Below are 17,879 nucleotides of genomic sequence, written 5' to 3'. Positions count from 1 at the left end.
TACCTGGAAATGGGAAACTTATTCTCACTTATTTTATAACCTAACCTCACTTATTTTTCAAAACAGATCAAGATTTCAGCGCCCCCTCAAGAATAGCGCCCTTCACCAAATGACCTCCCTGTTGCTGGTGCTTATATGCAGCTGCTGCTTGATGGGATAACGCTTGGCCTAATTCAACCGGCAGGGTCAACATCTAACGATTTCTTCTTGTGTTAACGCTGGCTGCTCCTTTAGCGGTCCTTAGATATTGCCCAGGTAACCAGTAAACATTAGTGTATGCAGAAAAGTAGCATATAATTTGCATTTCAGATGCTTCTTGCAGTAGGGTCGTTAATCAGCATTCAAAAAACTGTTTAAAAACTTCTTGCCGGTAAGCAGCATTCTGAATGCACAGCAGCAGTAAAGTAAGCCTTTTTATGGCACAGCAGTAATGTAGCCGTATATTTTGCCAAAACAAACTTTTAAATAGCATTTAAAACCACTTAAACGCTTATCAGGTAGCCGTTAAGGCGCACTTTGCATGCTTATTGGTTACCTGGGTGGCTACGGAGGTGAGGTTCTCTCCTTTGCTGGAATTCCCTAGCGACTGTGGCGGAAAACTACAAAGAATTCTGGAAAACCCGTAGTGCGATTCCCAGACAGTGCTGATATCCTGCTTCTCTGTTCTTCCTGGTAGCTGTGTTGGAGGGCAACGCTCGTTCGGCACATGCTCCACAGTGAAAGTGGCTTGTGCTTTTGTATTCTTTGCGATTAGCCGGTGAAGTGAAATTCTATATCAAGCCAAACCTTCCAAACCGTTACAAATGTGAAAACTTTACAGCGTAATGTGAACGGCTCTGAATGGCGGTGCGCGTTATACTTTGCAAATGTGAGCTTATTTTGGTCGCCGTATTGCGATGCGAATCTGCGGATTTAGCTATCAGGTGTACCAGGAGACAAATCATGTAGTTTAACGGCTACTGCATAGTTGCATAGACGTGGATCTTGATTCTAACGTTGTCATGTTCCACGAAGCGTGCCATGAGCACCGAACTGCACCAATACCACATTTCGAACATATAAATAACGGTGCTCTTTTTGTAAAAAATATCTATAGCTTAGCGCACACGGGCCGAACGCGATGGGCAGCAGCTTTGAACGTGTCGTTGGGAGGCTGGAAATCGACATTGGGGGCTAGTCCATAGATATAGCCTCATTACCCTGGCCGGCTTACAAAATCGGTTCAAAAAGCTGACAAAATCGGGAGCTGATAAAATCGGATCTTCACTGTTTGAAATAGTCCCGGCTTCTTTCGATATTGCGGGTAATTTTAATTTTTTTTTTCGAGTCAAGAAATTCAGCAGCCAATATATGCAAAAAGTTTTTCGACTTATGACAGTGGTATGATAAATTCAAAGATATAAAATGCCGTTATTTTCTAGCTTAAAAGGGTAAATTTAAAAAAATATCGCTCAAAAAATACTTTAAAGCTGAATAATTTTCCAAAAAAAATAAATCCCATTCAAGCTAATTTAAAACACAACGGTCATACACCCTAAATGCATGTCGTCCATCAATAGAAGTCTCTTTTCAGGCCTTACTCTATGTGCGATAAGGAAAATATTGCACAATATTCTGGTAGACATGACGGTATAGAAAGAACACCTCATGCTAAAAAGAAGGAAAATATTTACAATGATACAAATACTGATGATTAGTTACTGACGAGCAGAATCCGAAACACTAAAAAATGCATACTTGATGTCATGTCTTGTGTCTTTATCAGAGCCGTAGCGTGCGGTTGGCCAGGTTAGGCCCCACCAAGAGCGCCAACCTTAGGGGTGCGCTAAAATCTTTATCTGCTTTGTAAAATAAGTGAAGTTAAGTAATAAAATAAGTCAGGACAGAAGTATCATTCCCAGGTACACACAAAATTATTGTTAGGAAATTTAACTGAAAAAGAAAGCCAAAGAAGACAGGCAGGCGGCGCATAACTGAAACTCTACCAAAAGTGCCAGAAGACTACGCTACGGTCCTGTTAGTTCAGAATAAACAACGAACAAGACGAAGACTTCAAATTTCAACAAAATAGTGGAAAATTATTGCAAACTTTTTCCGCTCGTTTTCTCACTTTCAAAGAAACAAGGGGATCGGAAATGTGATTATTAGCGGTAAAGCAAGCCAACTATTTAAAACTGTAGATCGTAGATCGTAGAGTAAGCTAGATCAATTATCATCGGGAAGATAACCCCATGCAGTACCTACCCTGATCCAACCAATCCTGCACTACACGTAGATTCACCAAGTTCGAATCGGTAACTACACCATCGATCTCAACTTTGGGAACGGGCATGTAAACGTGTTAGTTTTTCTTAAAAGCCTAGTCGCCAGTAACGTCATTTGTTTTCTTTAGACAAAATATCACAATTTCAAGCTTATCTAGGCGAATTTTGGATATATCTGGTGCAGCTGAATATTTCTACGTCTACTTAGCGAACTACCTCTGATCCGAAAGAAGAGAGGATATGGTCGAACCGATTTCAATGTCCCCATGCAAAATTTGAGCGCAAACAAATGCCATGCAGCGTCAAGATCTTGTGTAATGTTGAAAAAAATGCATTTGTAGTGCAAGAAAAATGTTTCAATTAAGATGGCACTTGAGTTTGGAAATGCAGCTTTAACTTTTTTTTTGCATGCCAAATATTTTATAAATCAATGAAATGTCGATATCAGGTGTCAATTAAAAAAAAACGATTTTTTATTTTTATTTGAAAATCTCATTTTAAAAATTAAAAGTACCATAGAGGCAAAACAATTTTACGCGATCTTCATACAAAATCCATTATTTTATGCAACTCTCGGACATAGAAAATAATATAAAAGCAGCCTTTGCAAGCCCCAGCTTCAACTCAAAACCAAAATTTTCTAAGTTTCATAAAGGCTATCTTGGAAAAAAAATTCAGGGTGGTAGTAGACCTCGACGTTTCATTACATCCTAAGCCATTTAGCAACAAAAATTTGAATTCATTTTGTGAATATTCTAAGGGTCCGTTTGTGTTTTTTCATGGGTGAAAAGCTTTCGCACCTTGGCCGTTTTGCGTAACCCCTTGATCGTATGCGATTGAGCTAAAATTCTGCCTAGAGTCTTTTTTCGAGGTACTATTGAGGTGCGGCCAGTTTTTAAATTCGGTTTCCCATACATGCCATTGACACCCTTATATACAGTCATTAATTAAGAAGGGAGTAGGTGTGCCATTTCCATGTACACAAATTATTTTTTTGAAGGTCGAACTAAAAAAGAGCTAAAGTAAACACCAAAGGGGCGCAAAACTAAGACTCCGCCAAGGGCGCCAGAAGACACCGCTACGGCTCTGGTCTTTATGCACAATAAAAGTTGAACTTTTCTAAGTTCTTCCCGCTTGGGAATTACGCATAGTACCAGACGTTTGGTTCCTAAGCCAAAAGACGGTTTCGATTCACATTCCTCGTCGGCAAATAGAACTTCTGTGTTTACTATCGAGACATCACTCAATACTTTTTCAGCGGCTTCTAAATTAGATCTCAGATTTGATGAATACCGGTAATGGTCCGGATCTTCAAAGCCCCATATCTCCGGTCACAAGTGCATGCGGTGAACAAATTTTATTGCATTTTATTTCCTAAAATATTCCGCAACTTTTGGTTTTTATATTGTCATACTTTTTCAGCGGCTTCCAATTAACTGCCTTTTTGGTCGGATTTCTTCCACTGTGGATTGTTTTGACATTAGATTTACCTTTTATGAATACAAATTTAAATTGAAAATGATACAACTTTCATGCATCGTTTCAATCCGTTTAAACAATTCCTTGTATATTAATGAAATCAACCAACTTTAACTAAAATGAACACTTTTTTAGAAACCGTAAATATTTTTGTCCAATAATGTATTTAACAGATTTTAATTGCTAACTATTTTATTTCGATTATTTTCCCGAAAAAGATCGATAAAAGTCGGCCGTATCCTTCCAGGCAATTTTGTTTTCTTACGAGACGACACAATATCGGTCCATAAAATCGCCTGCACATATGCAATTTACACAACATTTGGAGCGTTATTTCGTATTTCGATACACATATTTTGCTGATCAAAGTTATCCCGAAAACAACGATTTCACAACAATTTTATTTCATTTTTATGGTAAAACGAAATATATTACCAAACAATCTGAACGTTTTCAATCTATGTGTACCAGTACTTGTTTTAAAAATGCAAACAGTTACATCTACCTGATTTGAAGTTATTCGGAAAAATGTAGAAAAATGGATTAATATTCCCCCGTTTTACGGTACTGTTTAAGTGCTTACTAAAATAAATTATGTAGGAATACTGTTAATTGCAAGTAACAGCGAGTGAAATGGAATTTATAAATACAAGAGATTGGGTAAATATACCTATTGTTATTTGTTGTTTTTACGCCTTTGTAGTGCACATTTTAGATATATTTTGAACTCGATTGCTTTCTATTTTGTTAAATGTCTTAACAAAATAATACAATCACTCATTGTCATTGTGGGCATGAACATAGCACTAGTCTAGCAATTGTCAATTTTGTATTTTGTCAAAAAAAAACTAAATAACACCAGAGCGAAATAAAATGTAAAAATATACACTCAGGTTTTTTTTTACGCGGGGGATACGAGCCGCGTAAATGAAAACCGCGTAAATGAAAACCGCGTAAATGAAAACCGCGTAAATTTCAAAATCCGCGTAAATGAAAACCGCGTAAATTTCAAAATCCGCGTAAATGAAAACCGCGTAAATTTCAAAATCCGCGTAAATGAAAACCGCGTAAATTTCAAAATCCGCGTAAATGAAAACCGCGTAAATTTCAAAATCCGCGTAAATGAAGACCACTTAAATTTAAGAATCCGCGATAAAGGGAACCTCATTGATGGATACCGCGTAAATTCCAAAATCCGCGTAAATGAAAACCGCGTAAATTTCAAAAACCGCGTAAATGAAAACCGCGTAAATTTCAAAATCCGCGTAAATGAAAACCGCGTAAATTTCAAAATCCGCGTAAATGAAAACCGCGTAAATTTCAAAATCCGCGTAAAAAAAACCGCGTAAAAAAATACCGCGCAAAAAAAACCGCGTAAAAAAAAAACTTGAGTGTATATAGCTTGGCAAGGGTCCATACACAAATTACGTAGATTTTTCGGGGTTCTCGAAAACCACCCCTTCCCACCCTGCGAACCACATTTCATATCTCCTCCGTGGAAACCACGTGTACTCTGCCTCCTCCCTATCGACGGAAAAGAATATTTACCTTTTTGTATAAATCTTTTAAATGTATTTGTTAGAAATTTGTTGAGAACGGCTTCCATCAACACTTATATTCGGGTCATTTAATTATGTATAAAAACCGCAAATTGTGTGCAAAAACATCCTGTAAAAAAATTACTGGGATTTTTTATTTCGTGGCGTTTGATAAAAAGTTTTTCTCAGTCCACTGCCCCACACTTGTTGCAGTTTAAGCTGCTAATGATTCTGATACATTCATCCCTTGATTTTCCAAGACGAGAAAATTGAATTCTGCTACCCAACCAAGTTTACTAACCAAGAAAGTGAATTTCAGTCTATCTACACTAGAGTCTTTTTCTGGCGCAGGAAGCGCGTCGAAAAAAATCAATTACCAATGCTTTGTTGCTTATCCAGTACACAAAGAATACAGTATCGTTCTTCAGGCTGCGCAGTGAAATTAGAAAACTACAGAAGCAAAAGGTGCTTCTACTGCGAGAATTACCATTGCGACTGATTTTCAACGAACTCGAATTAGATCAAATGTGTGGTGGGTTTAGCCGTGGATGGAAGCATTGTTGTGAAGATGATTTCCGTGTAGAGATCGAAATTATTTGTAGATTCATATTTAACAGCAGAATGAGTACAGGCGTATCTTAAGCCACAAACTTATTATACCGGCATACATCGAATAATAGGAACCAATCCGAATGTCAATTATGGGAGATTCAAATCAATTGCTATTTTATCCATGCTAGTTCTAGGCACACAAATTTAATGAAAGGTCATTTTAAATAATTGTAAATAGATAAAATATCCAGTTGCATCCAACGGCGGTTATATTCGTTAATCTTCTAATGACACCATGCTCGCCAATGATTTTAAATTGGCCCCCGCTAGAATGTTAGGTTATTTATATTCATCATCAAAAGCTATGCATAATACCGATAATTCTGGTACTTATCTTCATTCAGTACCGGTATTTCGGTACCAACAATGGGTCGGTATTACCGGGATTTTCGATACCGGTACCACAACCCTTCCCATACTAGTTATTATACTTAAATATATAGATCATGTCATATATGCAGCTAATGATTAAACATATTAATATAAATTAGAAATTGTATCATATTAATTGGATACGTTCTCGTCAATGAAAGTATCGAACTTCCAGTAAACGTGTGCATCAGCGATTGGTTGCTACAAATAATCATTTACGCGCCATTCATTCCAAACATCCAATATGAGAGCTTATACAATATTTATTCACACGAACTTGCTCTATTTTATTCATGTCCATCAACCCATACCAGGATGCATCCAACAAACAGAATCGTCATAGTGCAATACAAAGTTGTTTAGACCGCTGCTAAGCAATCCCCTGCTGCCTTTTTCATATGTCCATTCAGGTTGGTTTTCGTTGTTTATAGAAGTTCAATTTCCACTGCAAGTCGATTGGTTGAAAGGAGGGCGAGGTGGGCTGAACTCGTTCGCTTTATCCACCTCTTCCCTTCCACCCCGAACACTGTCGCTTTGACGACACAGACAGCTAAAGGGCTAAAAACTGAAAACAACATTGGAACGAACTAATGGGACGGGTATGAACGCTAAACAAATACTGTCATCGAAGAAACTTGTCCCTGTACTAGGTACTAAACTTTAAATGAACATGGGCACGATTCGAGAAAAATGTGTCTTTCAATGTTTGTAATGGAAGTTTGAGGCATTAAAAGCAAAAAGCATGATTGAATTGTAACAAACAAAACTTCACTTAGTTACGGGCGCTAGGGGTTTAAGGCGTATACTGTGTGTTCAATCAAACTTCAACTTCTAGGAACAATGACCCAAAAAATAAATTTGGACTACTTATGAATATTGTTTTATATCTTATATAACTATATTTTCTATATGACATTTTAATATCAGCATAAGAAACCATAATTAAGGAAAGACTGAAGTTAACCAGTGAATATACGATAAAATTTCTTCTTTTCTTTTCTATTGCATATTCACAGGTTTTTAATTTTTACTGCGAATTATCTTCTACTTCAAATTTATTTTGTTTGCTTTCGCTCACGAAGCGTAAATCAAATTTACTTTACACAGTCAACCAATCCAACAATGTTGAACTATAAAATGTACACAACAGTACATATCCTGTCACCCGTTGTACGAAAACTTGTTTGCCTTGCTTCATACAAAAAGGATCACCGTGAGTACGTAGTGTTGGCATAGTACAAAAAACGCCAGAATGTACGTGGCTGTGAAAATATCGATTACGGTGACCCATTTGTTTTCCCATGATTTAAATAAACCGATGACAGACGAACAGACGGCTACAGGATGAGCTTCGTGTTCCAACGCCCCATCGATGGCTATACGAGAAAATCCCATTCAATTGCCGAGCCCAAAGTGGGACCGTCGGCTTGTTTTCATTTTTCTTTCGTGTTTCTTATTTCCCAACCGCTCGGAGGTCACTCATTATTTGTATTGACACAAAAGAGATGATTACCAACTCATTTGAATATTGGATTTTGGTACCACCAAAAAAAACAAAAGCACCTCTATAAGACTAGTTTCATATACCAAAAATTAGTGGACTGTTTCTTGTGTATTTACTTGCTGTTCCAGCTTCTGATGTCTACTATTATTGATTGCACTCATTGCTCGTCCACCAGTAAAAATCTGCAGCTGTCTACCACCAGAGCAGCAAATGATGGCACTATTTGAATGGAACCTCGGCAGAGCCCAGTCCGCTCTGCAATTAACAGCACTTTCACACCGCGTCCACACACCGGTTGTACCCTAGCCCCGCACCGACACAATCTTGCAGCAGCTAACCGAACGTTCGCGGACACGCGAAACCGAAATCAATTTTATTATATCAATAAGTCAAACGGACGACGCATTCGCAATGTACAAGCCCGTCGTATTATAGTATTTTATATCTATATTCTTTTCTAAGGCGATTTAACCAGTTCTATATGCACCAGGGAGCAAATCCAGATTATATAAAACTCGTTCTTTTTGTTGTTGCTAGTTTCCCACTGTGTTTTTGCTAGTTATTTACACACACAAAACGATACACAAAATGCAGACTAACTCCGGAGTTACCCGTTTTTTGCGTCCTTCCCGATGCACGCCTTTTCAAACAATGAGCGAAAGTTCTGCAACGAACACTTATACAGCGTCCATACCAACTGCTGAACGGAGAACGAGAGAGCAGAGAGCGAGAGAATGAATGTAATAAAACTGAACATGACGTTTGGGGTCGCAATTGAAGAACAACCGGTCCACAACAAACGCTCTGGCTGAGTGCTGTCGATTCATTGTTCTGTCAAAGTTGTATTATTTCTGGCTGAGTTTTGAAGGTCATGCAATTGGGAATGTGTTGCTTTAGTTGAGTCGTTTTGTTCAAAACATGTACTTCTAAATTTGGTTATTAACAGATTTATTGAATTTTATTAATTTATTTAATTATTCGGAAATCAAAAGATATTTTTGAATTGAAGAATATGTATTGGCGGGTTTCTCTAACCTATAAGAAAGGCCATTCAATTAATCATTCACCACATATTGATTTATTTTTAGGAGGTACTGGAAGACTCCTGGAGGAATTATATTGTGAAAATTAAATTAAATTAATTTTCCCATACGAATTCCCATGTAAACTTTAAACCATGGGCGCAAAAATATAGTTTCACCAATCGAGTTACGAATTTGCACGATTGTTTAAGGACTCAAATGTAACCCAAAAAGTTGCTTAGAGCAGGAATCTAATTTTTGTCCCATCCTAGTACACAGTGGTCCAGAATTTTTAAATTTTACCTAAACTAAACAACTTAGCCTTATTATGTCTTTGGAAAAGTTTTCGTTGTTTATGAACCACTTCTTATAGTTCAACCCTTTCATGCCCAACTTTTTTCTAGTGTATATAGGGTTTCAAAACTATTTTTCGTTGAAAACGGTGGGATCAAGAAAAACGAAAAGCCTATTTTCATAAAGATAGGTGCTTCCATGGCAGTGCTAAAAGCTGGTCAATTTTTAACTTCTAATGCTCAATACAATTTTCCTAGAATAATTTCAATAGTCCAATTACGTGGAAAACGTAGCCAACGGCAATCTAAATTAATAAGCTTTATCAGTTTTCAATAATATTGCACCATAACGAAGATATATGAAAAAAAATCATTTTCCGTCGTCAACGTAAACTGTCCCTGGCAGCACTGCTCCTTCGGAATCCAATCAGACTAATAGCAATAACTTCAGTTCTAGAGCTGATCCTTGTAACTGCTAATATTCAAATTAAAGGCAATTATCACATTAATGAGCCTTACTTGTTTTTGTGAGCAAATCTCGCCTCAATCAAAAGTTTTATAGCTATTTAAAAACGTTGTTGTTATAAGCACTTTTCCTCAAACAAAAGATAATTCTTCTTCAACTAAATATCAGTCATGATTCGAGGTATAATTGAGCAAAAAATTGCGAGCGCGATATTTTCCAAAATTTCACAAAATTAATTTTAAATAATCACCTTTTGTTATTATAACTTCTATAATATTTTGAATAATAGAAGCTTAAGTTTTGATGTATAAGAATGAAATGTTCGTCTTTGAAAATTCGAAAAACCATCTACAGGATGTGTAATAAAAAATAAAAACCGCAAAATTTATATTAAAAGTTAATTGACCCTTGGTACTATTTTTAAGCTACTTTTCCGGTGGACAATATAAAAGATATAGTTTCAGTGGACAATATAAAAGATAAAGTTTTCTGTTATTTTAAACAGTGGGTAGGGTTGTTCTGAATTCCAATTATCTTTTTGATGGTTCGAGATAGAATTTCGCAGTCAGAAAATTGAAGAAAATCAAATTTTATGAAACTTTGCCGAAAACACTGGAATACTATGTGTTGTACTTTTCATTTTACAAAAAAAATAGGGAGATTCATAAAAAAAGTTTTCGTTTATATAACTTTTGCAGTTTTGATTGTTCATTAAGATAACTTTAGAAATACTTTTAGATATTTTAAAGAACTTTTTGTCTCAATATACTAAACCTGCAGGTTCTTTCGGTACCTTACTAAGTTTAGTTTTTACTAAAAATAAAGTATTTTTGAGCAAATATTGCAAGTTATACAGTATCGCATTTACCATTTTTTGATGATCTATGCTACAACGAATAATATTTAATATGTCAGCAATGGTATTTAGTTCGGATAGCCTCAGTTCCATTGACGCTATTCGCTCGATGAAACATGGAAAGCTACTAAGTGCTTTATCTGACAAATCTTTCTAGATTACCTTGGTGTGGATACCTTCTCATTGCTCCATTCCGGGCAATGAGAAGGCGGACTCCTAGCTAAGGTGAGTGCCCTAGAAGGTGACGTTTATGAAAGACCAATTTGCTTCAGCGAATTTTTCAGTATTACTCATCAGAGAACCCTGGAAAGTTGGCAAAACTCGTGGAGCAATGGGGAGCTAGGAAGGTCCCGATACTTTCGATAGTCCCCACGGTATCGACGAAACCTTGGCTCAAGGGGATGGGTGTGGGTCGTGGCTTCATTCGTGTGATGTCCCGACTCATGGCGAACCATTACATGCTGGATGGACGTCTCCAGCGTATTGGGCTCGTGTATAGTGGTATCTGCGCTTGTGGTGACGGCTATCACGACATCGAGCACATTGTCTGGACGTGCACCGAGTACAGTTCCACCAGGTCTCGGCTAATGGATACCCTGCGGGCCCGAAGAAGACCAACCAACGTCCCGGTTCGAGATGTGCTGGCAAGCCGTGATCTCCTCTATATGTCCCTCGTTTACACCTTCTTAAAAACCATCAATATACAAATTTAACTGCCCCTTCTTATTTCCTATCATTCTCAGAAACGTTCTCTTCCACCTGTACCATACACCCTTGAAGGTTTGATGCGACTCCATGGCGACACAAAATATCTCTGTCGAATGAGCCAACAAACGCGGGACCTACAGTACGAACATCACACGTGCAACTCGAAGTGTTGCCAGTCCACATCTGAGCCGTACTACGAAATCGAAACCTCTGCCGTCTTGAGGAGAACCACCCAGCGTCCCAGTACATGATTCTTCCTGATGAAGGCCACCCGAATCTGCAATCTATGCCGTTGATCTCCCGATGCCTGAAACTGAAAGTTTATAATTTTCTCCCCCCTGTCATCTTTGTTCACCCTCCCTCACCTAACTCTTATACCCAGAAGTATAACCCCTACCCCCCTCCAAATATCTTCGCGTTCTCGTTGAAAATGCCCAACTCTACTACCACATAAAAGTAACTCTAATTAATCTCCACGAATCTTTACAAAATTAAATCGCGCCCTTTAGTTATTCCTACTTATAGTTATATAGATAGTTATAAAATCGACCCCCTTAGTTAAAAATTATTTGCTCCAATAATCTCCCTGCTTAAAATGTCAAACCATATTGCCATAAAAACTAAATGAACTCCATAATCTTACGAAAATTAAATTACCCCCTTGTGAATAGTATAAGATAGCTGTAAAATCTTCTTAAGTTTCATTAAAAAAAATCAATATGTAATCCCCTAGTTTTAAGTAATTTAAAATGTAAAACCAAACAAAATTGACACCTTTAAGCTAACGCAAACGTGCCTTATCAAATAAACGAATTGAATAAAAAACGGTATTTAATATTAACCCATTTCCCATTTTCATTTATAAAAATATTGCATGTATCGTGTGCGACAGCTATTGCGAAGCTTGGCGATAGCTGCCACTCCTTTTACATACAAAATTTTTATAAATGATGTTGCGCAACAGAGGAAGGAAATGGGTTAAGTCAAAAACGATGTTTTAAATATAAAGACACCGGGAGAGAAAAACAGTGAATTTGGCTGCACGGTTTACCAAGTTGTTTTTTCTGCTAGTTTTGGCAACCAGGAGTTTTGTATAAACAGCGAGTGACTTGTTGTTTTAATGAAAAGACTTTTCTAAGGCTCATGTACGTACACGTCACATAACACAAATACTACATCACTAGCTGGTGGAAAATAATAAACAAAGACGGCTAAAGCAAACGGGATTGTTTTCTACCAAGAAGCTGCATTAGGGTTTGTGAGATCGATCGACAAGAACTCAATGCTTGACGAATTTCTTTTGAGCAATATTTCGCAAAATACTCAATCGTGCAACTCGAAAACGCATTGATTCACGTAATTGAGCCTGTATAAATGTTTTTCGTTGCACTAGAGAGGATATATCGAAAATACGGTAGATGAGAAAGCATATTCTCGCACAGTTGGCACTTTGCTGATATCATTCAAAATTAATATTTATGATGAATATAACGATAATAGGAGAAAACTAGTCGATTAGTTTATAATGTTCAGGCTTCGCATCTACCAGTTATATAAAATGAGGAACTAGACAATCTATCAATGGCTTTATAATGTTTAAAATGTGTTTAAATGTACTCGTACTTTATTTCTATCATAAAAGTTATTTAGTATGTAAGTTTACACTCTTCGTATTTAAACCCAATTAAATGCATTTTTTTATTTCAATCTCAATACTCCCCACGAGTTACTTCCTGAATATACCATATTGACCATTGCACGAAATGCACAAATTTGACAAGAGCTGGTCCTTTTGTTTACAGTTTGGACTTAAATTTGAATTTTATTAAAATAAGCTTAGTGCTAATAATTAATTACCAAGAAATTTTACCACAAACTATTGATAAAAAAATAATTAGTTCACTTATCAGATCTTTCATATACATTTTCGCACACTAGGGAATAGCACAATTTAAGTGTAAGGCGCTCTAGAGAACATTTATACTTTTAAAAACATAACTCCCAATATATTTCATATGCTTCATATTGAGAATACGAATAATCTCTAAGTTCAAAATGTAATCAACAGGACCACCACCTGTCACATTTAACGCATGACGTCACTGTGCAGTGACCAATTTGTTTGCATTGCTCGTTTGGAACCGCTGTTTTGGGTTCGATTGGAACTTTAGGCTTCAGTCTTCGCGCATCTCTATATAATCATCTCTGGGTTGAGTGCCCTAATAGAAAATAATTCTATTTGAAAAAGTTATATTTTTTATGTATAAGTTCTCACAACTTCGAAAAGAAAACAAGTTTAGTAGTTAGTATACACTTCAAACAATTCTCAACAAATTATGCGCCCTAAAATAATGTTCAAATTGTCCAAAGGGTACTTTGGTGTAAAATAACAACTACAAAACTTATAGAATTAACCCCGTCTTTTTTAAGGAACACCCGAAGGCTTACCTTTGGATTTCTCGTGCAATGGAAAGTATAAAAGATAGAGCTGGTGTGTCTTCAGCAAATTTGCCTAAAACGTGTTGTTCTACAACTTCATCGAAGACAGGTCAACTCCTGAGTGCATATCAGGAGAGTGACGACTGAGTGACTGTCAAAATTGGAACAATGATTATTTGTCAGTGTCATTCCAAACGAGTCAAATCCATGTATTTTGAGAGGTCGTTTGTTCGTTTGGAAATTACTGACAGATAATCATGACAGTTGGCTTCACTCTCCTTACATACACTCTATCTCGAACCGTTAAAAAGTTCAATTTTAAATCTCGTTAAAATTAGAACTATCATGACTTCTATTTTAACGAAATGAAGAGCCTTGCAAAATACAGCAACTTTCCTAAACATATTGAAAGGCAAAATTGTTTAGTTTTAATAAAAAGCTAGAATCAGTGCTGAATTTACATTCTGGACCACTGTGACATCATTTTAAGATAATCAACAGTGAATATTTTCTGATTTTTTGGTTTAATATATGTTTAAAAACTAATGTGTTTTTGCAAGAAGTGTCGCCCTGATTGTTTCAACAGAGCGTGGAAGGCGAAACTGTAAATAGACAAACAAAACTACCATTTCACTTGTTTTTGCTGTAACTTGGGAAAGCAAGATCACGGAATCCAAATTTTAGGTCAATTTATTGCGTTTCGAAACCTTTATTCGCATGTATAGAAAATTCACTTTGTTTACATTTGTAGCACATGGCTTCTCTGTTATTCTCAAGGGGTGAGTCGCTTAACACAAATAGAATTGTGCTCACAAACAAACAGCGTGATAGCTTGTGCCGCAATGTGCCACGATGTGCCATGGTGTTCCGTAAAACAAAAGCAATGGTTGCTATGATGATTTAACTACACTTTGTTGACAGTTTTTGAGTTGTCAGAAGTGTGCCCCAGTGTGCCACACATTGTGGTAATGAGTGAAATCATCGTCTATTACTGTGGATCGTAATCTTATATCTTGTTACCGTAAGTGATACAGTGTGTATGGCACATTGTTCTAAGCGACTCACCCCTTGGTTATTCTAGTCTCTTTAGCATCACCATTTTTACGAATAAGTGTTGAGATTTTTTCTTCTTTTTGTCGTGACTAACGATTTACCTTTGAATATAGGGGAAGAAAAGTCGTGTAAGGTTTGGAACGCGTATATCCTTTGATATACTGCATGGATTCAATCAATTTCATCGCCATTTTGTCGAAAATATATTCAGTAATGTGATATTGAATTTTGGAGTATGTATGACATGCATTAAGGTTCAACCAAATACAAATTTGTATTTGGTTCAACTAAGAAAGCTTGGAAAAACGGCCATCTTGGAAAACGAAAAAGCAGTTTTTTCTCACACCGTTGGAGAAATCTTCATAAAAATGAATCAGTAATGCTCTACCAATAACCAATACCCTGAATACATTTATTCATTTTCATAGACTTTTCCAATAGTGTGAGAAAAAACTGCTTTTTTCTTTTTCCAAGATGGCCACTTATTGAGGCGTTCTCAGTTGAATCTTAATGAAAAACTGTTTTGAATTTTTTTTCGAAAGCTATTCAAAAATGGTGAAAATTTATAACCATCTCGGTCAGAACCGTCAATATGGTGCACCAACTGATCACTTAAATGATGGAAAGTTTTAAATATAGGTCCGCTACAGATTTGTTTCATTATCATTCGCGTTGAGCTGTTTAGAACGAGCGCGAAGCATATTTTAAAGAACTGTACAATACGTAGCAGAAAATATTTGTGAGCTCTACATGTCTGGCGGATAAATCGGTTTGTGTCGTTACCTGCTATCCAATTATTTTCATTTCTGATGATTACACAACACAAAACCGAATTTTAAAACACTCGACCGAAGCTAATTCGTGATTGTTCACCACTAATTTCATGCACCAAGCCGCCAACATAAAGCAGAAAGAATTGTGATTTTAGTCGCTTTTTATTAGTCAACTTTATTGGATGACCAGAAACTACATTTCAACATCGGGAGAGAAAATGATTATTATGATAGGATTCAACCGGCTCCATGGACTGAATGTAATAATTCGTTTGTACAGCTCTGTAACGAGGGCCGATTGAAACAAAAATATTCCACTCAATGAACATTTTCTCTGGGAAACCAATTGGTCCTTGTCAGCGCTATAAAACCATCTACCAAGAAATAAATTAGAGCATCTCCTTCGTCAACTATCATTTTACTTCCGATGGGTCGAAATTAGCATACACACAAAAAACGATTTTAAATCATCTGACTGAAGCACATTCCTGATTGATTTCCGCTAATTACATACACCAAGCCACAAATCTTAAACAGTTTTTGTTCGAAGCTCCACTTCTTTGACGATGAAATTAAACTGATTTCATTTAATGGCCAGCCCAATTGGTTTCGAACGTAAGCTGAACCAGGTACACCGTGCTGGCAGCACCAAACATACGCTCGCTATTTCTGGATGCGGTAAAGGTGGAAAGATGAAGGAAAAACCGGCTCGTTTCGTGCCGGTTTCCAGTTTCCTGTCGTCCGAATCCACTGTTTACAGAAAAAGTGCTACTACGCCAGAGCATCCGTCTAGTTGGCGGCCGTAGTGGAACATCTCGCCGCCGAAATAGTGGAGCTGGCAGGAAACGCAGCCCGTGGAAACAAAAAGATCGGGATTATCCCCCATCAGCTGCAACTGGTCCTTCGAAATGACGAAGAGCTGAACAAATTGCTCTCCGCCCTAGTAACAATTGAGGTTTTATGACGCTTTTGAAGCCTTTGTTTAAACCTAGAATGCACTTGTAGTGTGCTATAAGACTAGAAATGCTACTTGGGCGCACGTCAAAACGTTCCGTGGCGTTAATGTTGTATGTCAATGCCTCCATTTAACTGAATGTAACTAATCTTGACGTTCCGTAGTGGTGGCGGAAACCTGATGTATCGTGTGAATCGTACTTAAGCTGGGTTTCGTCGGTGAACAATTTTTGTCAACATATCAATCGCCAAATTTAATCTGTGTAAATCTGGTTCCAGTTTTAAACTACCAACTAATCGATCGATTTGATTAGTTAAATTAGACCGATTGTAACAGATTTTGTATTTTTAATCGGTTGTCGCGTCGGTAGACGCCCAGGTTAAACTCCCATAAGAGTCGGTGCAACAATCGACCGATTAATTTTTACACTGCTAAAAATTCAAACTTATAATTTATGTATTCCACACACATGATATGCATATGCACAAAAATGTGCTAAAAATATAAATTGTATTAATCACACACATACATTTGATGGAAAACTGCTATGAAAAAAATTTCTACGTGGCACACTTTTATAGTTTTGCTGTACGCCACATGAATTTGAACGGTTTTCACATAATATTTAAGCGTGACAGATAATTTTCATGTGCTGCTTCAAATTGCAAAAAATCATATGCGATATCAATAGATTCAATATAGCGAATTTTATGAGTGTAGTCGGCCGATTGTGCCGACGCAAACCGATTTAGTCGGTGGGAAAACCTAAGAGAATAAGAGACGACAATAGGCTTCTTGCTCTTTTCAATTTTCTCGACTAGGCCCTGTCGCAAAGCTGAAGACAACAAGTGTTCATCGTTGCGAATTTCCTTTTATATGCTTTTTACAATTGCTGAAAATAATTGAACCTCAAATACCTCCACTAAAAATTTAATTTAGTAGCCAGAATAGATTCAGCAGCACTGTTTTCCATCCCATTTATGAAAATATAATGAACGCTCATGGCTGACAACAGGGGTGCCAACCTTCTACATTTATCTGGATTCTTCTAGATTTTTAAGCGTCGTCCAGTCATACAGATACAGATGTTTGTCTGATCCAGATTTCAGAAAATTTGTCCAGATTTATCCAGACAATTTGAAAAAATAACAAAATGAGATAGAAAAATTTATCGTTGATTTTTATAACAACTTTTCGAGCTACGATTTTGAAAACAAAATTTTTTAAAATAGCTGGAAACACAAAATAGGTTTTTTCACTAAAAGTGAATAAATTTTGTTAAATTTTCATCAGTGGGAAATTTCAGCATTCCAAGATGCTGAAAGCTCACAGTCTCATATTCAATCCTCAAGCTTTTTCAAAAAAATTGGGCTATCCAGACAATTCCAGAATTTTTCGAATATTATTACAGACTTCTTGGAAAAAACACTTGGCTGGCCAAACGACCAATCAGAAGCTGATTCAATATTAAGGTTAGGGCTGGATCAAATTAGCTACGCGATTGTCTTACTTTCTCTTAGGGGAAATCGGGGGATTTTTCTATGG

At 36.8% G+C, this 17,879-nt stretch overlaps 1 protein-coding gene across 2 annotated transcripts in view; it reads right to left on the bottom strand.

Moving 5' to 3' along the window:
• Positions 1 to 8,424, bottom strand: part of LOC131688261 (protein king tubby 1) — a 75,807-nt gene extending 67,383 nt beyond the window's left edge. For both annotated transcript variants that reach the window (XM_058972449.1, XM_058972450.1), the window contains exon 1: positions 7,886 to 8,424. In XM_058972449.1, the coding sequence (XP_058828432.1) occupies positions 7,886 to 7,930 (45 nt within the window). In that variant the 5' untranslated portion in view covers positions 7,931 to 8,424. The remainder of the gene's footprint in view (positions 1 to 7,885) is intronic.
• Positions 8,425 to 17,879: the final 9,455 nt, after the last annotated feature.

Source organism: Topomyia yanbarensis, chromosome 3 (genome assembly GCF_030247195.1).
Source record: "Topomyia yanbarensis strain Yona2022 chromosome 3, ASM3024719v1, whole genome shotgun sequence".
In the NCBI taxonomy this organism is placed as follows: Eukaryota; Metazoa; Arthropoda; class Insecta; order Diptera; family Culicidae; genus Topomyia; species Topomyia yanbarensis.
The sequence above is the reverse complement of the archived record's forward strand: the minus strand, read 5'-3'. Positions and strand labels throughout refer to the sequence as shown.